General features: G+C 43.1%; 1 protein-coding gene across 3 annotated transcripts in view; it reads right to left on the minus strand.

Annotated features, from left to right (window-relative positions):
* The window catches only part of adamts9 (ADAM metallopeptidase with thrombospondin type 1 motif, 9), a 404,749-nt gene that overhangs the window by 323,066 nt on the left and 56,927 nt on the right, over positions 1 to 24,756 (minus strand). For all 3 annotated transcript variants that reach the window (XM_038810570.1, XM_038810569.1, XM_038810571.1), the window contains 6 exons: positions 24,582 to 24,706; positions 23,065 to 23,105; positions 22,383 to 22,488; positions 6,437 to 6,583; positions 5,912 to 6,053; positions 5,174 to 5,278 (listed from right to left, as the gene is read on the minus strand). In XM_038810570.1, the coding sequence (XP_038666498.1) occupies positions 5,174 to 5,278; positions 5,912 to 6,053; positions 6,437 to 6,583; positions 22,383 to 22,488; positions 23,065 to 23,105; positions 24,582 to 24,706 (666 nt within the window). The remainder of the gene's footprint in view (positions 1 to 5,173; positions 5,279 to 5,911; positions 6,054 to 6,436; positions 6,584 to 22,382; positions 22,489 to 23,064; positions 23,106 to 24,581; positions 24,707 to 24,756) is intronic.

Below are 24,756 nucleotides of genomic sequence, written 5' to 3' on the forward strand. Positions count from 1 at the left end.
AGATATATCTCTATTGGACCAACGATTGTAGGAAAGGGTCGATGATCCACCAAAAGAGTAAAATAAAGCCCCAAAAGGGTAGAATCTTCTTACACCAAAAATTATGCTTAAAGCTTCTTTTTATAGCTTGTCATAATTTATTTCTGCGCTCGTAAGATTTTGTGAAGCAAATGCAATGTGTTGTTCCATTCCTGAAGGCACAATGTGCGAGAAGACTGCACCAATCACATAGGCTGAGGCATTGAAGGAAAGTTGCAAATTCATCTTGGAGTTATAATGAACCAATAGCTTTGAATTCTGTGAAGCTTCTTTCACTTTATTGTATGCATTTTCACATTCTTCTGACCAGTGTCCTGCCTGTTTAACAAATAGACTTCAATTGCGTTGCTACGAAGTTACCATAATAATTGATCAATCTCCAAAACAACCTTAATCGTGTCACATTTTGAGGACGTGGTACTTCTAAGATTGCTGACATTTTCTTTGACTCCTTGTGACGATCTTTACCGATAATATGACCTAGGTAATTTATGGATGCCTTAAAAAAGCTGTACTTTTCCTTTTTAGTCAGGTTGTGGTTCTATAACCGCTTCAGGGTGGCTTCCAAATTCTCCAAGTGTTCCTATGCACTCGATGAGTGTCATCTAAATAACATTGCACTCCAGTCAACTCACTTAGAATTTGATCCCTGCATCTTGGAAAAAGAGCAGATGTAAATATTATCCCAAAAGGAAGTCTTCTGTAATGACAGTAAGAAGTCTTACAACACCAGGTTAAAGTCCAACAGGTTTGTTTCAAACACTAGCTTTCGGAGCACTGCACCTTCCTCAGGTGAAGGAATCTTCCTCACCTTCCTCACCTGAGGAAGGAGCAGTGCTCCGAAAGCTCATGTTTGAAACAAACCTGTTGGACTTTGACCTGGTGTTGTGAGACTTCTTACTGTGCTCACCCCAGTCCAATGCTGGCATCTCACATTCTCTAATGAAACAGACATTTGTGCATTACAACAGTGTGTGGTGGCTGTTATTTGGCAGCCACATTCATCTGCAGATATGCCTGTGAAAGATCAATTTTACTGAATTACTGTCCTCCAGAAAGTCCAGCAAATAAGTCTTCAATCAGTAACAGTGGATAATGATCTACATACAAAACGTAGTTAATAGTAGTTTTAAACGGGTGACTTCCGGTGGTGGCCATGGAGGAGTAGGTCGCACATTTGATAGCTCCCGCCTGTGAAGGACTTTTGGACCTTTTCCCCCCGTTTTTTTCTGGATTTTATGCAGTGTGTTATGAAGAGTGAGTCAGTAAGGAGAAATCCCCCTCCGGTGTATGGAGAATTGGACCAGAAATGAAATTAAAATCGCTTATTGTCACAAGTAGGCTTCAAATGAAGTTACTGTGAAAAGCCCCTAGTCGCCACATTCCGGCGCCTGTTCGGGGAGGCCGGTACGGCAATGGCCTGCCTTAGTCTGGAGTTTCATTCACTAATTTTTAGACACCACTAGATTGGTTGACTCTGTAGTTCTTCTTGCACCTTCTTAGTGTAGAGGGTTTCTGAGCACAACATGCCTTTCAATATGGCCCTTCTTGCCACAGTTCTTGGGTATATTCATTTTACTCCAGCATTCCCCCGCCGAGTGTCCAACCCGAGTACAACAGTGACATGGTTTACAGCCTTGCTCCTTGATGTATCTATATTGTGGATATTTACTCCAGCCCCCCTGTGAAGCCTCTCTCGTTGCTAATTCCATAGATGAGGAAAGTTTCACAGTAGCTTTTAGAGTTAAATCATTTGCAATAAGAAGCTTCCTCTGAATTGCTTCAGTGCAGAATCCACAAACTAGCCTGTCCCAAAGAGTATCAAGTGCTGCATCAAATTTGCAATACTTCAAGTTCGCAATATTCAGCTATCATTCTTAAAGTGGTTACTTCCTGACTATGGTGGTGAACCAAAACCTTTCTGCAATCAATAATGGTTTCGGAGAGAAATGACACTTGAAGACTTTCATTAATTCAATGTAGGTCTTATCTCCTGGTTTTGCTGAGTGAACTAGATTCTGTGGCAGCATAAATGCTTTACACCCTACTGAGCTGGGACATTGCGACATTCAGGTTGTCCGATGTCTGATTTGCGATCAGAAATAATTGTAATTTTTTCTCACATAGGGAAAGGAGTAGGCCATTTAGTCCCTTGAGCCTTAATATTTTTGCTACAACAAAAATCTATCCATCTCAGATTTGAAATTAACAACTGGGGCGGAATTCTCCAACAGGGTCGGGGAATCGCCCAGGGCCGGCGTAAATCCCGCCTCCGCCGTGGCCGCAATTCTCCACCACCCGGTAATCAGCGTGGACGGGAATCGCGCCCGGCCAGTTGGCGGGCCCCCTGCGCTGGTCGGCGGGCCCCCAGCAGCGATTCTCCGGCCCGTGATGGGCCGAAGTCCCGCCGCTGTCAGATCTCTCCCGCCGACATGGTTTAAACCACTTATGTGCCGGTGGGAGCAGGCGGCGTGAGCGGGCCCTGGGGTCCTGGGGGGGAGGGGGGGTGCGGGCGATTGGACCCTGGGGGGTGCCCCCACGGTGGCCTGGCCCGCGATCAGGGCCCACCAACCGCTGTGCCGTGGGGGCACTCTTTTTCTTCCGCCGCCACCACGGCCTCCACCATGGCGGAGGCGGAAGAGACCCCCTCCACCACGCATGCGCCGGTGGTGACGTCGGCGGCCGCTGATGATCCGGCGCATGCGCGGACTCACGCCGACCGGCGAAGGCCTTTCGGCCAGCCCCGACGCCGGGTGGCATGGCGCCAAAGGCTGTTGGCGCCAGTCGGCAGAGCGGGAGCCACTAAAGGTGCGGAGAACTCCTCTACGCCAGGATCCCCCGCCCCGCCAGGTAGGGGAGAATTTTGTCCCTGATTTAGCTTCAACTGCTGTTTGTGGGAGAGAGTTCCAAACCTCTACCACCCTTTGCGTGAAGTTCTTCCTAACGTCTCTCCTGAACGGTCTGGCCCTAATTTTGTGGACTATGCCCACTAGTTCTAGAATCTCCAACCAGTGGATATAGTTTATCTTTATCTACCCTGTCTTTTCCTGTTATGAATTTCAGTCTCATAATCCTCATCAGAAAAGTATCCATGGTGTCCATTTTATCCGCCATTTTATGGATCCTGGCTCTCATGGAGCTACACTCATTTTAACATGGAAAGTATGACACAAACGATCCCTTTTACCAGCAACTAGGAATTCATTTCCATCTTGCCTGAATGTAGTTCAACTTTTGCCTCTGCCCATGCAGAGTTGGACAGACTTCAAAATTCCCATTCCCTGCAACCGTGTAGCTTTGCCACGTGTGCGGTCCCTGCAGCCCAACCCAGACTTCAACGCAAGCAAGTCTTCCCTGACTGTCGGTCTCTTTACTCATGGTTGCTGCCGAAACATTTGTTAAACCTTCATGTCGGTGGCAGTGCTTTGCCCAAAATCTGTGCGTGTGCATGTACGGTCCCGAGAATCGTCTGTTGCTCCCAATGCCGTCTCACTGTTAGTCAATGAAAATCTTTGTTTCCAGTGATGTTTCAGCCCAAATCCTCATTGCCATTTTTCTCTTTTGTTATATTTCTCTGTTTCCGCAAAGAGAAAAGATGTGGAACTGTCCGCACTCTGGATTCTTGTGGAGCACGATGAGAGGTTTATTAAGGGTGTCTTTCATGCAATCAAGGTGGTGATCTGCTCAAAGCCCACGCAAACACTCTGCTGGTATCACTACACACCATGTGATGCAGAACCAGCAGGAATGTATTCTCTGATACATAACACTTTTCATGCTGTCTCCTTGCTTTTCTTCTTAAGCTTTTTTCACTCTCCTCTCGACCTTCTATATTCAGCCTGATTCTCAGTTGTATTTTCTACCTGACATACGTCTTACGCAAATTTCTTCCTTTTTCTTCCTCATGTGATGTCTGTCTTAATTATCTCATGATCTTCATTTAGCTTGAATTAATTTTTTTGTCCATCCTTTTTCTGCAAACATTAATCAGCACATGAAATAATTTTCCTGGGAGCCTGCTGCAGCTCTCAGAGTAGGGCTGGTGGGTCTTCACAATTTTAGTTCTGCTTGGGGCTTATTAATGTGCTTTTATCTTCTTGTGAATGGAAAACATCTCACTTGTGTCTTCCATTATTTCTACTCCCCAATATTTTTTAAATGCTGGATTACTGTCCCATTCAATTTGTTACATTCAGCTTTGTATGGAATCTAGCTTTCTAACATAAAACCTCATGTCACGGTTCTTCTCTGAACCTTTTCCAATATCCCCTTGAAGTTCTTGACAACCATTTCTTTGGATTCTTTTTATCCAGCTAGTCACAACATTTCCTCTCTTCCCCCACCTCCCCAGGGTTTACTCTGTAATTGATGTTAACAATACAGTAGAAGGAACGGAAGTGAACATGGTCAAATGAGAACACCATATGTGGGATGCAGGACATGGGCAGTTACTTTGATTAGGCTGAAAATCTTAAAAGCGCAATGCATCCTTCAAATTTTTCCCCATTTGTAACCTTACCCGCCATGTAAGGAAGATAATGAACATAAAAAATTTAAAACAAAAAAATGATGCTATGTGGAACAGAAATTACCTTATATTTCAATTTCGCGTTCAAAAGGCACCGTGGTATTTAAAAAACGGCTGAAGAATTTAACACAAAACAAAACTAAAATGTAACAGGACGTTTAGGTTAGGAAAGCAATAATTATACACCAACCTAGATAATGAATGGAAAAGTGTACCTGAAGCATGTCATTAAAACAGCTTTAAGCTGTTGCTACTTTACACTTCTATCAACGGTTGGAGGAGGGACATGCATTTCGAAGGCTGAACAGTGCCAATTCAAACCTCCTATGATGAGCCACTCCCAAAGGAAGTTAGACAATGCTCATTGCTTCAACATTCTTTTTGTGCCTCCTTAAAACTGGCTTAGATTCAGACATGCGAACGACTAAAGAAGTAAACAATTTACCAGCAGAAACTTGTGAACATAATGACTTGCCACACATTACGCTTGTAAATTAGTAATTATTTAAATCATGAATACAAATCTATGTTGCATGAAACTGGTTTTGGTGATAGATATTTCTACTTAGCTCACACTTAAAAAAAAAAAGATTTAGAAGCACCTACCTTTCCAGGTTCACACTCTGTCCCATCTGCCCATGGCATATGCTGAGTTCTACAACCTCTCTGAACTCCTTCAGTGCTTGTACACCAAAGACGTCTGCATTGAGTCTACACAGCAAAAAAAAACGCCTTAGAAAATGTGATATTGTCAAAGCCTTAAATATCCTTCAACAATCTGATATGGTGGAAGTTTTTATCTTCACAGTAATAAAATGTAGTTTCACATCTATTTATGATGTGCATGTTATTTTGTACATAATGGTACTCTCAGTAACGTAGTGGAACGTTTTTTTCAAATTATCTTATTTTTCCGAAAAAGATTTCATCAATGAGAAACATTTTAACTTTGCTACCTGAGCAGAAAATAAGCATTGTGAATCCATTAAATCCATCATAGCAGTTTTACACCCACTCAACAGGTTGAAAATCTACCCGATTGTTTTCATAGCTGGTTGACAAAGTATGGCAAACAGTCGAATGAAACAAAATTAAAGTAAAAATTTCAATTAAACATTTATTTCAATCTAAAATTGTATTTTAAATCTATTTATTCGATTACGGTCTGATCGGAGGTAGCTGGCATACTTCATTAAAAAAAACCATAAACTTATTGGTGGATTGGATACTGTTGATTTGATTAATCAAGTTCCAAAAATTTAGGTGGAAAATAAAAGTGACTCAATTCTATCGACAGAACATTAAATGTTTACCTCAGTTGTCAGAGATTATTATTATACTTACCATATAGGGGCACACCTGAGAACCAGATCCAAAAATCAGTTCACATTGTTTGTCAACATTATAAATCTGACCAGGGAGCTGATGAGGGAGTGTATATGTTCTTGTCACAGGTTCATCAAGTAAGCATTCACCATATCCTGTACTAAAAATAAATAAAGTATAAGAGAAAAAAATCCTAGCATTTATATTTCCCATTGTTCTGATATATAATACAAAATCATAACGCAAAAATAGATGTTTTGGTGTTATTGGTCTATTAAAATGACATTTTTGCAAATCTAATCATGCCAATTAAATTGAAATGTATCAAAAAAGGTCAGGTAAGCACTTGGCTGACAACACTATTTTGTGTAGAACATGAATTTTGCTAGTTCGGAGCTTTGCTACAGCTTTTTCCTAAGTTGCTATTTAATATCAATTAAAATAGTTGAAAAGTACTATACTTTACAATCACCAAATTCAACTCTACAAAGAAGTCAAGAGCACAGTTCAACATAGACTTATGAAATCAAAAGTCGAACATACTCTAAAAAATTAGTAACATATCTTCTGCTACATTTTGACCACATCCAGGGATTGGTATAATAGTTCAGTGTAGGGGCCATAACATGTTGTTGATTTTTGCCACCATCCTCTTTGCACTTATTGCTGTCATCATGAGGCATGTTGAACCTAGTTTAAAATAAAAACAAAACATTGTTATTCAAGCAAACCATTGGTTCCATTAAAAAAATGATTAAGCAGTTATATTCTTGTGACTTCATGTTTAATGCACATCACAATATATTTCTTCTGAAATTTGAGATCTGTTTATACTATACATAAACACATACAACACTGACAGTTTTCATTCATGGAATATAGCAATATTTCTTGAATTAGTAGTTCCTAAATCTGATTGTGGTATGAAAATCTATGAACAGTATTATTTATCTTAATACTAAACTCTCTGCAAAGTTTACTACGTTATTTTGAACAAGAAGAGCAAGGGAATTTAGAAGGAGAATTTCTGATCATGAATGTCAACATTTTAATCCCTATATGTGGCCATTTACTTATCATCCCTGGGCTGCTTACACACAATTCCCTGTCATGCTCTGGCAGGTTTCCACTACCTGACCCAAAATGGGCCAGGAGCTAGACAAACCATGTAATTATACTGATGCAGAGTCAACAGACTATGTGTTGGTAAGTACAAGACCGACCATCTAACAAATACCTAATCAGGAAATCTATTTCCGAGAGTAAACGCAACTTGGAATAAGGGCAGGATTTTCTGGTTCCGAGGCCACGTGTTTCTTTGTAGCACGCCATTCGCTGGTAGTGGAATTCTCTTATCCCACCGTTTGTCAATGGGATTTCCCACTGAAGCCTCCCCACACCGCCAGGAAACCCGTGGGTGGGGGCGCGCTGCTAGCGGGAAATGAGAATCCCGATGTCTGGCGAATTCCGGCCTAAATAAACTACTGTGCCCACTGCCCTTCATCTAATCTTGAACTTGGTTTTGTTCAACAAACCATATCGCAACATTGTTTAGCACAGGGCTAAATCGCTGGCTTTGAAAGCAGACCAAGGCAGGCCAGCAGCACGGTTCCATTCCCGTGCCAGCCTCCCGAACAGGCACCGGAATGTGGCGAGTAGGGGCTTTTCACAGTAACTTCATTTGAAGCTAACTGTGACAATAAGCGATTTTCATTTCATATTGCAGTCACATAAGCTTATTACTAAGAGCCCAATTAGACCCAGGAGTATTGATGCAAGTCACTGTAAAAAATTAATTACGCACGTACAACAAGAAGTCAGGTGAATATCAGGCAAGCAGTGGGTGGGGCGGTGGCCAATGGGAGGTCTGAATGATTTCCCCACTGGGCCTCACTATAACAAAATCTGAAAATTGACTGCACTCAAACGAGAATGAGAGAAAGTTTGTAAATCTGGAGGAAGCGAGAGGTTGTGCAGCTGCCCCATACAGCCAGCCAATTGTGGGCACGTTGATGATAGGGGCGGCAGGGGACAAAGGATGATTTTTGTTTGTGAACCAGAAGTACTCATACCCCTCCTGAACTGTTGAAGGTTAAAAATTGCATTAGTGCTGAAAATTCAGCATCGAGCATCGATTTCAAGAAATGAATAATTGTCTTGCTTGATTGAGGGGGGGGGGGGGGGGGGGGGGGTTACGAGCTGCTTAAGTTAAGGCCAATGTCACCTTTTTAAATCAAGTTTACTCATGCCACAAAAAAATGGGCTAGAAGTGAGATAGAAATCAGCCCCAGCGTATGTAAAAATAATTAGATCAAGCATTGTGGATAGCACAATTGCTTCACAGCTCCAGGGTCCCAGGTTCGATTCCGGCTTGGGTCACTGTCTGTGCGGAGTCTGCACATCCACGCCGTGTGTGCGTGGGTTTCCTCCGGGTGCTCCGGTTTCCTCCCACAGTCCAAAGATGTGCAGGTTAGGTGGATTGGCCATGATAAATTGCCCTTAGTGTCCAAAATTGCCCTTAGTGTTGGGTGGGGTTACTGGGTTATGGGGATAGGGTGGAAGTGTTGACCTTGGGTAGGGTGCTCTTTCCAAGAGCCGGTGCAGACTCGATGGGCTGAATGGCCTCCTTCTTCACTGTAAATTCTATGATAATCTATGAATGAAATCTGAAAATGTGCTATCCTTACCAGCAAAATATCTTCAGAATATAGTTCAAAATGGTATGAATTACAACGGAAATATATACAAATAATGTATTTTTTTAAGAAAATCTTTCCCAATGTCCCCACACCAATACACCCTATGGAATTTTGGAAGACTTTATAGCCAGTTGGTGCTTGCTTATATACAAGTAAGAAAACAGTTCCATAAAACAATCTCCTAACTTCCTCCGAGTGGAGACACAAAAGCTTTTGCAGGGGTTGGAATTTCGGCCGTAAAAGAAAACAAGATAAATTTGACAAATGAGTGCAAATTAAAGCCAGGTGACAGTTTTGCAGTTCCTCCTTTGATTTTCCCACTAGAGTCACTGATAAACAAAGCAGTTAGGCTAGAAGTGTGAAAAGTTGCTTTGGCCTTCGAAAACAGAACAGTGCAGGTGCTGCTAATCTGAAAATTAGCAAAGAAGTTGGAAATGCTTCGCAGGTTAGAGGGTAACTGTGGGAAAACAGGAGTCAATCCAGGTTGGAGGATGTGAGATACTTTCTCAGGAATAAAATCGAAGGTGAGGAGGATTTGAAAAGGAATACAACAAAGGAAAGTGGAAAAGAACGAGAAAATTCACAAACACACCGGGAAAAAAAAGAATAACCTGTAAAGTGCTTCGGTGGAGAACAGGAAATAATTAAGTGGCAGATGTGATATTATCAGGCGCGAACAGGAGGAACAAGAGAATAAAAGACAGAGGATGTAAAATTAGGCTCCATAGAGCTGCTGGTGTTAGTGCCAAAGGGACCACAAAGTCAATATTTGTTGGCAGGAAGGCTTTCGGGCCACTTGTGTCACCATTTGCCCTGACTGCAAGAGTGCTAATGCAAGAGTGCTATATGTGTGCCAGAAGCATGCAGAATGGGAATACCATGGCATCAAGCAGCTTGTAACACTGGAAATATAACACTGCCATTTCAGACTTGAGGATCAGTTAATGTGCTCTCAACCTTCTCAACATGCATTCTGCTGCATGGTGGACATCCTACTCATCCTGCATTTAAAAGTCTAACTCTCCAGCTTCCAGTGAAGGTGTTTTTTTTGGCTGGTGCAGTTTAGGAAAGTACGGAGTTAAACAGTCTGCGTTTACAAAGGAGTTGTGCTGGATCTTGACAAAGAGGGCATCTTGACAAAGGCCAATCAGGAGAAAGTCAGGGATGTGGGCTACAGTACTTCCTGGTCTGTCACATGACTTTGCAAGAGAACACAGGTAGCAAAGACGGGGATGTATGCACAGAGGGAGGAGGAGGAGGCCTCGCAACATAATATCCTTTTCAACAGGGATCTCTAGAAACCACCTTTCCTACTTCCACCTCAGCCAATAGTTTCTCAGTTCCCAGCATTTCACCAAGGAGGTGGTGACTGTACTGTGTCACCTCCTGCACCTGACCTGCATAGCAGGACAAGGATGATACTGTCAAGGGCCATGAATAGAACTGTGGCCCTATATTTTTTACACCAGCGGATCCATCCAGGCAGCAACAAGTGACAGGTAATAACATTCGCCAATTAGAGAGAAACGGAACATCACACCTTGATGTTCAATGGCATTGCCCCTGCTGACTTCCATTAATATCCTGCAGGTTAACATTGATCAGGAACTTAACCGGACAATCATTTTAAAACCAAAGAGAAAATGCTGGAAAATCTCGGCAAGTCTGACAGCATCTGCAGTAATTTGCTTTTATCCCATCATTTTAATACTGTGGCTGCAAGAGCATGTATGAGGCTAGAAATTTTGCACCAAATAAATCTCCTAACTCCCCAATGCCAGTCCACCATCTACAAGGTGGAAAGTCAGGCGCATGATGGAATACTATCCTGAGTGCAACACACTCAAGAAGTCTAATGCTATCCAAGAAAAAGTTGCCCACTTAATCGGCATCTCATCCACAACTTTAACCATTTCTGACTCAGAGCGATATTGACGTTCCTCCAATGTTGTTTGGGCAAAAAGCTGGAATTCCATCCCAAACTGCACTGATGTTGTACCCACCCTGGATGGCTTCAGCAGTTTCAACAAGGCAACTCCCCACCATCTTCTCAAGGACAGCAAGGGATGGGCAACATATACTGGTTTTGCCAGTGATGCCAACATTCCATGAATGCTTGTTTTTAAAAAATGGCATTGGCAAAATTTCAATTTGCCATTTATCACTCTATCAGGGAGACAACAGAGGAGTCATCCTCTGAAGGAAAGGGGACTTCATTTTTTGACCAGAGAGAAGCAGAAGGGGAGAACACATGGGCTTGTCAAGCTAGTCGAATGCCCAATAGTGTACGGTTAGAATCAACTGAACACAAGTGGTTCTGCAGTCCACATATCAATAGGATGGCTTCACACTCTATTACTACCCAGTCGATGTGTGACCATGCGCAGAAAATCCTGTCAGTAAAAGCCCACTATCCAGGTAGCAGGTTCAATGTGTTCATCCTGCATGACTCAGATGCATCTCTTGGACCACGATGAAAAACCAGAAAGTGACAAGAGATACCATTTCCGCACCTAGCTCATGACTCCCCTCCACCACCCGCCCACGTGAGGACATTTCGCTTAAAATGAGAACTATGCAGCAAATGGGAACAACATGGAAGCAAGTCATCAGCATGCTGAAACAATGGTTCTGCTGACAGGCAGAAATTAGAGGTTGCCCTCCAATAGTGACCGGAGCACATCACCAAGTGCATTGTCTTCTGCAACATGCTCCACAACCTTTTTATCAGGAGGGCGCAACCACCAAAAAACTATTCCCTAACAACTCAATGAAACAGCACTTCCAATAGTCCATATAAAATGTAACTATTCACCTTCCAGCTTGACTTTCAGGATTCTTGGACAGGTTCTCGTGCTCCTGTACAGTGTTGCCCCAATGGCTGCTGGAAAGCTGCTGACTTTCAGTGGTTGGAATTGTGGCATGCACTTAAGCAGCTCTGTACTTTCTGGGCTTGGCTTCGACTGCACCATAGTGGCATGAGTAACAAGCTGGGATGACTGGCTGAAAGGCAAAGGCAGGGAGACTGGCAGAATGACAGTGGTGGGAGCACAAATATTGTCATCATGAGAGAGGACAGCAGGTTTGTGCACCATAGAGCTCGTGACAATCATCAGGTGGGGGCTTTCACACTCCTAAGAATCTGTTGGGGAACAGATTGCCGGACTGCTAAAAGAGCCGGGACACATCTTTGTAAACGGAAATCCACAGCCATTGTGGCAGCAGCCTGAGCCACGACAACACTAAAAGATAGATCTCATGACTTCAGTCTGAACTTCCACTGCAACACTGAGAGTCTAGGTGGTTTCTACCTGTGATGCAATGGGAGTTGAAACACCAGCCATCAGGCACTGCATCACCACTGTGTCCACAGGGCTGTAATGGCTATAACCACCTCATCCACTCTGTGTGAAAACCTCTGTCAAATTGGAGCTGGACACTGCCATGCTCCTTGACAATGGCAACAAGTTCTGTGGCATGCCTGTCAATGCAGTAACCATTTTGGTGTGCACGTCCATTAATGTTCTCCTGTATGCCGCCCCTTAACAGTCCTCACCAGAATCCCTTAAAGCAGAGCCTCAAATATGACTTTTGCTATCTAGCCCTTTCCTATGGTCTAGCTGCAATCCAGTTGTATCTGTTGATTCACTGCCTGCTGATCCTAACTCTATACACTCCTCTATAATTTGCACAGTGCCACTAAGTGGGGCAGAACGGTAGCACAGTGGGTAGCACTGTTGCTTCACAGCTCCAGGGCCCAGGTTCAAATCCCAGCTTGGGTCACTGTCCATGTGGAACCTGCACTGATCGTGTGGGGTTCGCCCTGTGTCTGCGTGGGTTTCCTCCGGGTGCTCCTGTTTCCTCCCACAAGTCCCAAAAGACGTGCTGTTAGGTAATTTGGACATTCTGAATTCTCCCTCTGTGTACCCGAACAGGTGCCGGAATGTGATGACTAGGGGCTTTTCATAGTAACTTCATTGCAGTGTTAATGTAAGCCTACTTGTGACAATAAAGATTATTATTATTAACATGAGCTAATAGCTGCGACTGCCAGATCATGAAATGGTGCTTCTCTGCCACAGGTCTTGTACAGCTCTTGCCCTTCATGATGATGGTGCACTGGTTGGCTAGGTGCAAGTTTGTGGGGAACTAAAGCCAGAAATGCAGGAGGGGAGGTTTATGTAGATACAAAACAAGAGATCCATGGTCACATCAACTGCAGCTTGAAACATGCCTCAGAGTACGATGAGGGTGAGATGATATTTGAGAAGGAGCATGACAAGAACATACTGCCGCCTACATGAGTGTTATCACATGTGTGAGATAGAATAAAACAGCTGATATAGTGAGTCAGTAGCGTGTTTCACGCTATTATATAAAATCAGTGGCGCAATCCTCTGGCCACGCTGCACAGAAAAGCAGCTTGCCCCGGCACAGTGTGGCCGTTGAAAGCCGGGAGACCCTGCTCCTGGGATCTATCCGGCTCACAACGCCTCGTAAGATTCAATTCAATTTCGTGAGACGTTGTGAGGTGATCACATTTTGGCAAATCTGCATATTAGAGTGAGACAGCTAGCCTCATTCTAATGTGCAGATTCCTGAGGTACCTGAGGGTTTGGAATTCAATCCCTTTGCCTCGGAGATCTCGAACGAGTGCTGTTTGGTACTGGTCCCCATAAACGGGGGCCAAATGGAACAGCACTTGTGGAGGTCTTGGATTGGAGGCCCCCAGCTGCATGCCCTTTGGGCAGGATGGTGCCACCTGGATACCCTGCCAGTCAGCCTGGTACCTTGGCAGTGCCACCCAGCTGCCAGACCGGGTTATTTTGGGGGGCCTTGGAGATCGGGATGCCATTTTAAAATGGCATCGTGACCTCTTGCTACAATGTGGAATTATGGCGAGCGGTGCTCCTCATTGTAAAAAAACAGGGCTATATTCAACACGTCCCATATTCAACACGAGTTGTGTTGAATAGACATGTGTTTCCCGGCTAAACTCGCTCGCTTGGGGACTTTGTTCCCTTTTGGGAAGATCGCGCCCAGTGTCTACCTCAATCACTTTTCTCCGACAGATAAATTTGCCAACTCAATCACAAATATCACGCAAAACCTTTCTTTACAATTCTTAAAAAATGCGTAGTGATGATTTGCTTTAATCTTTTGGGCAGTAAAGGACAAACTTCCTTATTAAAATATCAGAATATCTGACATGTCCTTTAAAACACTGGGCGAGATGCTCCGGTCCCCCCAGCGTGTTTCTCGGCAGGCGCCGTTCACTGGAACTCCTGTACTTAGGAGCTGGCGGCCAATTGGACCCAGTAGAATGAAGATCTCAGTAGTGGGCTCGGCCAGGGGTGGGAGCGGTCCCAAGGAAAAGGCTCAGCGGATGGCAGATTGAGGTAAGTCCGGGGTATTGGGCGAAGAGGGATTGGCGAACTTAGACAGGGGAACAGGAAAAGTAAGGAAGGAAAATGATGGGGGGTGTGGAGGCTGCATATCGGCAGCAGCTCCCCCTAAGCTTTAACCCCCTCTTCCTTCCTCCTTTTTAAAAACTTTAAAAAAAATTAAATCGGGCTGCCCATTCCCACCTGCCTCCACATGCCAATCATATTATGGCATGGGCACTGTATTATTGGGGTCAATTAGCTTGTTAACAAGCTGAACTGACATACAATTACTTATTGACAGACAACCTGCCAATTTCAGCACCCACCTACCCATCGTGTTATGGTGGTGAGCTCGGGAGTGGGTGGAAAGGTGGTGGGCTGGGCCCATCCAATTTTATGTGCTACCCCCCACCAAAAATACGCCCAGCAGAGCCACCTAAAATCCGGCTTTGAGGAGCTGAATTTGTGGTTGCCTTAAAGACAATGAGCGGGATTCTCCATTTCAGAGACTTAGGGCCAGATTTTCCGGTTTTGAGGCTGTTATGTCCAGAGGATCCGTGGCGTTTAACGTGGGAATAATCAGTGGCGCTCCCTCACCAATCCTCTGACTGGTGAGGGGCTACATAAAACTCCCAGACCCCACATAATAAACAGCTGGAGAATTGCCGGGTCTGTGGCCCTGCATGCGCACGGTGACGACCTGCAACGGCCGCGCCGTACAACATGGTGCCGGCCGTATGCGGATCCGACCTGCCAGATACTGCCTCCCTGGACACCTCATCGCCAGCCCCCAGCCGCCCCTCTCCAGCACCCCCAGCCTGGAGCACAGCTCCCGCCTGACTGTGGTGCTGCTGGACACAGTCTGCAGCCGCCACGCCGGGTTCCTGCACGGTTAGGACCACACGTCTCCCGTGCCGCCGTGAACTCGGGCCATCCGGGGTGGAGCTTCGAGGGAGAGCCTTCAGGTGACGTCTAGAGGACGTCCAAACGGCGTGCGGTGCTCGCTGCGATGATGCTGTATCGGAGGGGACGGAGAATGCAAAAACAGGCGCCGCCCCTGATTCCATCATAAAAATGGATTCCCCGCCAGATCGCTAATTACAAAGTCAGTGTTGGGAAACGGAGAAACTTGTCCTAAGTGTTGATGCCGGGACAGAATCGGTGGACCTCTACAACAGCAAAATCAACACTGGTCCCGGAGCTATTCCAGAACCGTTAATGGGCTATCACTGGCATCACGTGGATCACGAGTGATCCCAATGAAACACGGTGTTGGATTCGCCAGAGTTAGGTTTAGCACTCAAAAGACTGACAAGCTGCGGCCGCATATTCTCACTATACTCCCACACACACTCATCCCAGCAAACAATAGTTGCGCTGGAGTGCACTCATCCGTTGCTAGGTCAGCTGGGGCCAGAGGATAGCTGGGGCGTTGGTCTGGGGGGACACCCATACAACCCATGACAGTGGGCAGTCAGCGGCATGTGCAGCTGCATGGCAGCGGCTCAACTGTCAGCAAAATATCGCGATGTTGGGCACTTTTTGTACCTTCCCTCTCATCCTCACCAGCCACAGTGCCTGTTTCCCGATGTTTGAAACCGCAAGTGAAACCCGGCGTTGGTAATTCTTCCTGGTGGAGGCAGAGCATCGCGGAGGCCCTGAAGAATACCCGGTCAGGCCCGCTAATGACATGCCATCGCCGTATACTGTACATGGGGAATAGAACCCACCAACACAGCTGTCAAGGCACCGGAACATGGTCATGATTTTCACCTCAGGCCATTCTCTGCCGAATCGTGTTTCCCGATTCCACCGTCGGCCGACAGAGAATTCTGTCCAATGTTTATGCAAAAGTTCTTTTTAAACATATTTTGTTTTAAAGAAATAGTTAGGTCAACTTAAAAAACAAATACATAAACTATAACTTCAAAACATTATTCCCAATCAAAAACGTAACAGATTTTTAATTCAATTTTTCCTTATTCCAAAAGGAAATATCCCAGCTTGCATTTAGCTTATCTTTCAATTTTCTCTCCCAGCAAGTTCCCCCTCCCCCAGTCCTTGGTTGCAAGAGTAAGATGATCTTATCCAAGGACGCACAACAAGCTACTGCTCGATTGATCCACCAAGCAGTGTTTCTCTGCCCGATGCAGATAGATCAGCCAAGACTTGCATAAATAAACAGGAGGGATGATGCCATGCGGAATTTTCATTCACTCTCATGTTAAGTGGATTCTTGAACATCCAGGGGGAGTGTTGGTGGGGGGTGGGAAGCACGGGGAAGGGGCAGCAGAAAGAAAGAAAAACAAACAATTTGATGAAGTAATGTGATAAGTGACAAATTGGCCTGCAGAACAATGCAAAATCTAGCAGGCAGAGCCAAAGTGAGTATTTTGGCAAGTGATGTGCGGAATAGGAGTGGTGAAGAAGAAGCTAATGAACATGAAAGCATCACTGAATGGAGTAAAATTTCAGTGTATTACTGGAAATGGCTGCCTGTAGAGAGACTTAAAACCTGGCAGGGATAGCAAATAGTGGGACGAGTGACCCTGACAGTAAAAGGATTAGGGTATGTACCCAGAGACTTAATTTTCAGGGAGAGTGAGCAAGAGGCCCTCTTTTTAAATAGTGGATATCTCAAAAAAACACATATTAGAGTTACTGTCGTGAAAGATGACTGCGATTTTTAAAAAATAGTTTGAGCGTGTATTTTAATAGGCCACAATCTCTTCCAAATATGTTTCCTTCGTTTTAATAGATAATTGAACCTACGAAATGTGCAAAAATTTTCAAACTGCATGGATGATAATGCAGGAGTTTGGAAATAAAATCAGATGTGGAAATTTAAGACACATTAAAATAAAGCAGAGTAGATGCCTCCAAATGATTTAAGCAACAGCCTTGAATTCAAATCTTTTAACAGAATTGGGACACATACTGTTGGGCTGGAAGGAAGAATGGTAGGAAAGATTTGGGAGTCCATTGTTTATATTCCAGATGTAGCCAAATAGGATGTTATTCATGTAAGTTGGATGCACACAGGAAATAAATGGTGCATTTTTTGTTTAGTGCAGATTTAGTTATGATTATTAGTGCATTTATGTTGTTACAAGGGGACAGGACCGAGGGAATGTTCCTCTATTTGAAAGTGTTGAAAAGAAGTGTTCTGGTGTCAAAGATAGACTGTTTCGTAGAAGAGATGATATCAGTGACGAGTAATGTTCTGATGCTCCTTAAAACAGTCATTGAGGAGTCCACTGGGTGAAGATCATCAAATGCTGTCCTTCATCTTTCTCTGCTTCCAATTGTTATGGGCCAGGGTTTTAAAAAACTCCAAAGTATATTATGGAGTTCACCTGACCTATAATCTATGTTGAATTTGGCTAGGATGAGCAGAAGAGCCTGCCTTTCAGGTGTTATTCAACGGACCTCTTAGGCGTTTTAAAATAAAAAAAAACAAGCTTTATTCTAAGAACGTAGTTAACATGTGTATAAACACACACAGCAGGAATTTTTTTTATCAATTATGAACATAAAAACTGCACACAGCTACAGTAATCTATGTATAACCCTTAATGAATTCCCTTAACTGTTCTAATTCAATAACAAATCCAACTAAAACCAGAAACCCCTTTTCAAGACATGGCCCAGCACACGTCATTCTCACTGGTATAAGGCTTGTTGTTGATACTCTGTTCCCCTTTTCAAACAGCAGATTTGAATTCCTTCCAGAAAGCAATTATCTCTTTTAAGTTATCATGTAGTCTGGAACAGCTTTTAAAATGAAGATAGAGAAAAACACTTCTTTCAACCAGTCCAAACTCAAAGCGAAAGTTAAAACTCACAGAGCCACAGACCAGCTCCACTCACGCAATGACATCACTGAAGCCATGTGATAAGACAAAAACATTTCTTAAAGGGACACTCTCATGACACAATGTAGGTAAGGCAATGAGTTTGTCATCTTCAATGAGTCATCTTCAACGATGACGTGTTCGATTGACAGTTCCAATGCCCCACAGCAAAAAACCGCATCGATCGACAGTTCCAACGCGCCACAGCAAAAAACCGCACCAACCTCCTCAGAAGACAAACACGGGACACAACCGACAGAGTACCCTTCATCGTCCAGTACTTCCCGGAGCGGAGAAACTACGACATCTTCTTCGCAACCTTCAACACATCATCGATGAAGATGAACATCTTGCTAAGGTCATCCCCACACCACGACTACTTGCCTTCAAACAACTGCGCAACCTCAAACAAACCATTGTTTGTAGCAAACTAACCAGCTTTCAGAACAGCGACCATGACACCACACAACCCTGCCATGGCAATCTCTGCAAGACGTGCCAGATCATCGACATGGGTACCACCATTACACATGAGAACATCAGGCACGCGGCACATACTCGTGTGACTCGGCTAACATTGTCTACCTCATACGCTGCAGGAAAGGATGTCCCGAAGCGTGGTACATTGGCGAGACAATGTAGACACTGCGACAACGGATGAACGGATACCGCACGACAATCGCCAGGCAGGAATGTTCCCTTCCAGTCGGGGAACACTTCAGCAGCCAAGGGCATTTAGCCTCTGATCTCCGGGTAAGCGTTCTCCACGGCGGCCTTCAGGATGCACGACAACGCAAAATTGCCGAGCAGAAACTTATAGCCAAGTTCCGCACACGAGTGCGGCCTCAACATGCATTACATTCAGCCCTCACCATCTGGCCTGGGCTTGCAAAATCCTACCAACTGTCCTGGCTTGAGACAATTCACACCTCTTTAACCTGGGGTTACACCTCTCTCTGGATCTGTAAAGACTTAATTACCTGCAAATGCTCGCATTCAAAGTATTGTCTTGCATCTTTGATTTTGTCTACATATATGTTTCTGGAACATACCTCTTCCTTCACCTGAGGAAGGAGCAGTGCTCTGAAAGCTAGTGATTTGAAACAAACCTGTTGGACTTTAACCTGGTGTTATAAGACTTCTCACTTTTTGTAAAGGGAAGTTGTTTGATGGCATTTCTTGGCGAGATCTACACCTTTTTGTGGTGCTGCTTGCTTGCTCACTTTTAGTGGGGCCATTGTTCATGGGAGTAGAGGGCAGGCTACCCAGAATTCCATTGATTTTCCTCCCTGAAGGGATAAAGAGCAGCCAAATTTCAAAAGATCAATATGTCACAACAACGTCCAGTTGATGTCACACTGACAGATAGGTTCATTTGAATGTTGTCACCTCCACCCTTTAATTCTTAGAGTGGAATCTCTTCCCGTTCAGGTATCTGTAGTGATTTTGCAAAACAATGCAGATGTAATTGATGATGATTTTACCAACGTGCTGAACCCTGATTGATATTTGACTTTTCTCTATGGCTGCTTGAAATAAGTGGTGCCATAAAAGTTGAATAACTATCGAAGTAGCAGTGCACGCAGATGGCTGTGGTTGCAAGCCCTCATGGAGTAGGTGGCGGAATTTTATTTTTGATAAAGTGCTTTCATATATATATATCCGCACTAAGATGACCTATGTTGCATATATATATTGGTGGGTAAGTATCAGTGGCTCCATTTCTTGAAATACATGACTGTTTTGCTCCATCGCATGCTGCTCTTCCTTCTCTCTGATAATGCCAAACAAGGGTGCGCCGATAGCATATACCAACTCCTGGGCAGCTCTCACTTGGAATAGGAGATGATTGGTGGAGGTGGCGGTGATGAAAGTCTCCCAGTGATTGCACGCTGCTAGAAGCAAGTTCAGGGCCATGTCGGAAGAATGATAAAGAAGACACCGAAAATCTTATTCCCAGGGGAGGAGTCACAATCCACACTCTTCAGGTTCAGGAACTCCCCAGTTTCACTTGTTTTAGATGCATTTTCTTTTTTTTAAATTTAGAATACCCAATTCATTTTTCCCAGTTAAGGGGCAAATTCGCGTGACCAATCCACCTACCCCGCACATCTTTTGGGTTGTGGGGGCGAAACCCACGCAAACACGGGGAGAATGTGCAAATTCCACACGGACAGTGACCTAGAGCCGGGTTTAAATCTGGGACCTCGGCGCCGTGAGACTGCAGGGCTAACCCACTGCGCCACTGTGCTGCCCTTTAGATGCATTTTCAACACCAGCCCCTTACAGTTCTTATTCTAACTTATCCACATGTTTTTTAAGCGAAAAGCATGAATTCCAGAGTTGAAATGTCACTGGCTTAATTACAATATATGTAAATGTGACTGCCTGAGCCACAGCAGGTAAGTCATGGGAAGGTCAAAACGTACAGAGAAGTCACGTGATTGGCTTTGAAGTGGGCTACAAAAATAGCAACTTGCTGAAATTATGCTGTGAAAACTCTAGCCAATGTAATCATACTTCCATTATGAGTAAAATATGTTGTGTGAAATTATAATTAACTGTATTTTTGGTTACTTGTATTAATATTCTCATTTTACACACTTACACAATAATGGTGTGAACTGAAATTAAATCGGAGGTTATTTAATTCAATATATCCATTATACCCTAAGAAATGAGGAGGTGAGAGAAAGGTAGCGTTTTCAGAAGTGTGCGAGGGATCAGGAACATGTGTAAGAGAGTGAGAAGGAAAATTCAAGTTGGATAGAGCTGGGCAGCACGGTAGCATTGTGGATAGCATAATTGCTTCACAGCTCCAGGGTCCCAGGTTCGATTCCGGCTTGGGTCACTGTCTGTGCGGAGTCTGCACATCCTCCCCGTGTGTGCGTGGGTTTCCTCCGGGTGCTCTGTTTTCCTCCCACAGTCCAAAGATGTGCAGGTTAAGTAGATTGGCCATGATAAATTGCCGTTAGTGTCCAAAATTGCCCTTAGTGTTGGGTGGGGTTACTGGGTTATGGGGATAGGGTGGAGGTGTTGACCTTGGGTAGGGTGCTCTTTCCAAGAGCCAGTGCAGACTCGATGGGCCGAATGGCCTCCTTCTGCACTGTAAAAAAAACCATTCTATGATGATGGATAAAAGTGAGTAAGTAACGTATACGCCTGAAGCATTCACAGAAACTGCAGTGCAGAAGGAGGCCATTTGACCCACTGAGTCTTTACCAACCCTCCGAAAGAGCACCCTACCTAGGCCCATGCCCCTGCCCTATCCCCATAACCCCACCTAACCATTTGGACACAAATGAGCAATTTAATTATTGAGAGTGGAACTGCACCTCGAAAAAGAAAGCAGAAAATAAGCTGATATTGTAAAAAGTGTTATTAGAATGGGCTTATGTAGAGAATGGGGCCATCACATAAGGGGAAGGGCCTGGAAGGAGCCAAGATGAGAAAGATGTCAGAAGCAAGCAGTAAAATGGAGGAAGGAGTTGTTAAAGCAACTGAAGAAACAGGACAGAGAAATGAAGGGACATTCCTCGCATGGTTAATTTTGTTAAGTTTTGAAAGAGTTCTAGGTTTCATTTTTACACCCGTATTGTGCATCACATAGGGAATTGTCATGACAGCTGTATCACAAAAAATAATTTTGCTGGCATATACTTGGTGAAACGTGTTTGGAGAGAGAATTGAAAGTGGATGGAAAGTTATTGTGCAATATCACTTCCTTCCTTTACATTGGCTTCCAGTCTTCCCAGTCACCAAAAGCCTCAGATTTGAAATCTTCATCCTCATGTTTATGTCTCTTTATGGCCTTGCTTTTCCTTATCTCTGTGACTTTCACTAATGAAAATACTGGCTTCCCCAACACAAATTCAACATTCTCTTCACTCTATCATTGTTGACTCTGCCTTCATCTCTGCCTCGTTTCAAACTCCATTCCTAAACAGCTAAATCGCTGGCTTTTAAAGCAGACCAAGCAGGTCAGCAGCACGGTTCGATTCCCGTACCAGCCTTCCCGGACAGGCGCCGGAATGTGGCGACTAGGGGCTTTTCACAGTAACTTCATTGAAGCCTACTCGTGACAATAAGCGATTTTCATTTTTTTTCTCTACCTTTACACCAGCCTTACTTTATTCCACAAAGCCACCATACTGACCAAGCTTTTGGTCATACCTCCTAAATAACGGCGAATAATGCCATTCAATTCTTTCAAATTATGTCTCTCGGACATGCATTGGGGTGTATTTTATAATAAAGATCCCTTTTAAAAGCACTTTGTTATTGTAACTGAAAATAAGCAATATATAATTCACACATTAACACAAAGGGAAAAAATTGCTATAAAGTTGTAATATTAATCTTGAATGAAATTATCCAAATTAATTCAAACAGCAAAACGTGTGGCTCTGCATGCAAGTTATTACACAAAAATAATCAACGCTTCAGCTCAAAATATAGAACTTCTGCATTTACGATATATTTAACAATGAGGCTTTCAGTTTCTAGATCACAACATCAATGGTGCTTAATATGACTATGTAAGACTTACACATGCCCAAGCTCATGGGCTATTGTGAAAGCAGTACTTAATCCGTTATCTTCACTAATGGAGCAACTTCGATAAGGATCGCATACAGTACCTAGTTCAGCCAAACCTATACAAAATCCAGAGAGAAAAAATATTTGCCAATCTTTCCACATATTGAAGCATCATTGAAGCACCAAACTTAAACTGAAGAAATGTGAGCAAAAAATGCACTGCTTTAAAATGCACTTGTCAGAGATAATTAAAAAATCAAATTCATGGGTGATTGTGTGCTGTGATTTGCAATTATTACACAGAAACTGTGTATTACTGATTAAAATTACTTCCAAAATTAAAGCCATAACCTCACACTTCTCTTACATAGAAAATCAACCCAAAAATCCTTCCTTCCTTGAGTTTTGTAACCTCTTCCTGGGGTATGCCTCGCCAGAAGCAGGTGCCCATCAGAATTTGCCCAAGAGGACATTGATTATCGAAGAGTCTTTATATTAAATGTCAGCAGACTTTTTCCCTCTGTAATTCAAGAGTATTTCTACTCTTTCACCTGCTGAAATCCTCACATTCAGTATAGATTTGCAACCTTCCCTGTTCACACAAATCAGCAATTAGAGAGCTTAGCTCACTAGTCATTAAAGAAGAGCAATAAAGTGTTTCTATCAAAAGACAGGATAAAGCTATAACTTACCCAAAGTGTCACATTTATCACGAGCTCTGCAAATGTCTTGCCTAAAGGAAAACACACATTTCATTGAAAACTGTTCATTCAAAGTTAGGAAAAAACAATTTTATTCTTGCTAGGCAAAATGCACTTACTAATTTTATGCAAAGTTATGGCATGTCCTGGATAGTTTTTGAGTCACGTGCAAAAAACGGGAAAGAAAATTGACCTTTATTATCATAGGTTGTTTGAATAGCCTGCACAAAATTTAAACCATCTGTTTTCTCCATGGTTATAAGAACAACTCTCACAAAATGTAAGTTTTTTTTCTCCAAGTGCCTTCAATTCTAATCTCAATTTACAAATTTGGGAAATAACAGAGTTTATTTAACGCTAACAACAGTACTGTTTCTTGTTTATCAATTCTAAAGGCAAGTCAGTTCAAAAGAGGGAATCACATTTTGGAGAAAAAAGATAACAAAATTATGAAATTTTTTTCTATTCCCCAAACCAAATTAGGAAGTGCTGTTAGAAATTTTTACTTCAGTGGATTAATAGTGCTTGAAACCATTTAAAATGTTTTAAGAATCATTTTGTTTGCGTTAAGATTGAGAAAGACAACATCACATTACCGGTTTTTAAAAATGCTGCCACTTGTTCGAATCGATACTTACAATATACACCATCAAAAATTCAATTTGCTTTTTAAAAAGGGGCAGAAAGTGGAAGCAAAACCTTCAATGACTGTCCTGGTGTAATTTGAATATTATCACCATTTGCAAGTCAATTTTCTCCAAGGAACACATTTATCAATCATTATTTCATCAAAGGCCACGGAGGAAATCAAGATGCAGTTATTCAACCACCTCATTGTGTGTGTGGGCTGGAGATCATGTTCACTCAAAGTATGCCATCTGATGTCGATGAACATAAAATAGAATGATCAACAGATAAGGGGACAGACATGGAGGTTAAATACATAAGATCACTGGCATGAAGAAAAATCAAAAGAAGTAAACAGAACAGAACCTTAGTGAATCCAAAATCAATGTAAAGGGAGTTGGAAGATAAATCATCAATACGATTAAAACAATTTTGAGAACAATTTTGAACAACCGCAAACATAGCTTTGTGCTTGAGGTGTGGCCAAATTAATTTCATGGAGTTTTCTCTAGATAGCTCCCAAATTGGCCCTCTGGTCCAATCACAGCTGAAATATAGTGTGAACATTTCACTATTCAGCCATACCATTTATGATCTGAGATAATGTTCAACTAGGGGCATTGTTGCGGAATTTGTTGACTAATTAATGTTCTATGTTCTATTCTGGATGATAATGGAATAGTGTAGATGGGCTTCAGATTGGTTTCACAGGTCGGCGCAACATTGTGGGCCGAAGGGCCTGCACTACGCTGTAATGTTCTATGTAATGTTCTATGTTCTATGTTCTAATTTGCATAGTGGACCCATGCTTCCTGCCACTGCTTGAGTCACTTCACAAAAGAACCCATTACTTTAAATACTGCAAAACTGTTTTGAAATACCTTGTGATAAGTACAGCTGTATCATGGTGAGAATGATGGTTTTCATCTGGATGATTCTGTTTTTGTTGCCATATACAGAAGTTCTTCAATGTTGTTTGAGCATTGAATGATATAGATGGACCTTCCTAAAGATGATAAAGAAACAGTATCAAGTAATTCACTGTTATTTTAGCAC

This window comes from Scyliorhinus canicula, chromosome 11, assembly GCF_902713615.1.
Source record: "Scyliorhinus canicula chromosome 11, sScyCan1.1, whole genome shotgun sequence".
In the NCBI taxonomy this organism is placed as follows: Eukaryota; Metazoa; Chordata; class Chondrichthyes; order Carcharhiniformes; family Scyliorhinidae; genus Scyliorhinus; species Scyliorhinus canicula.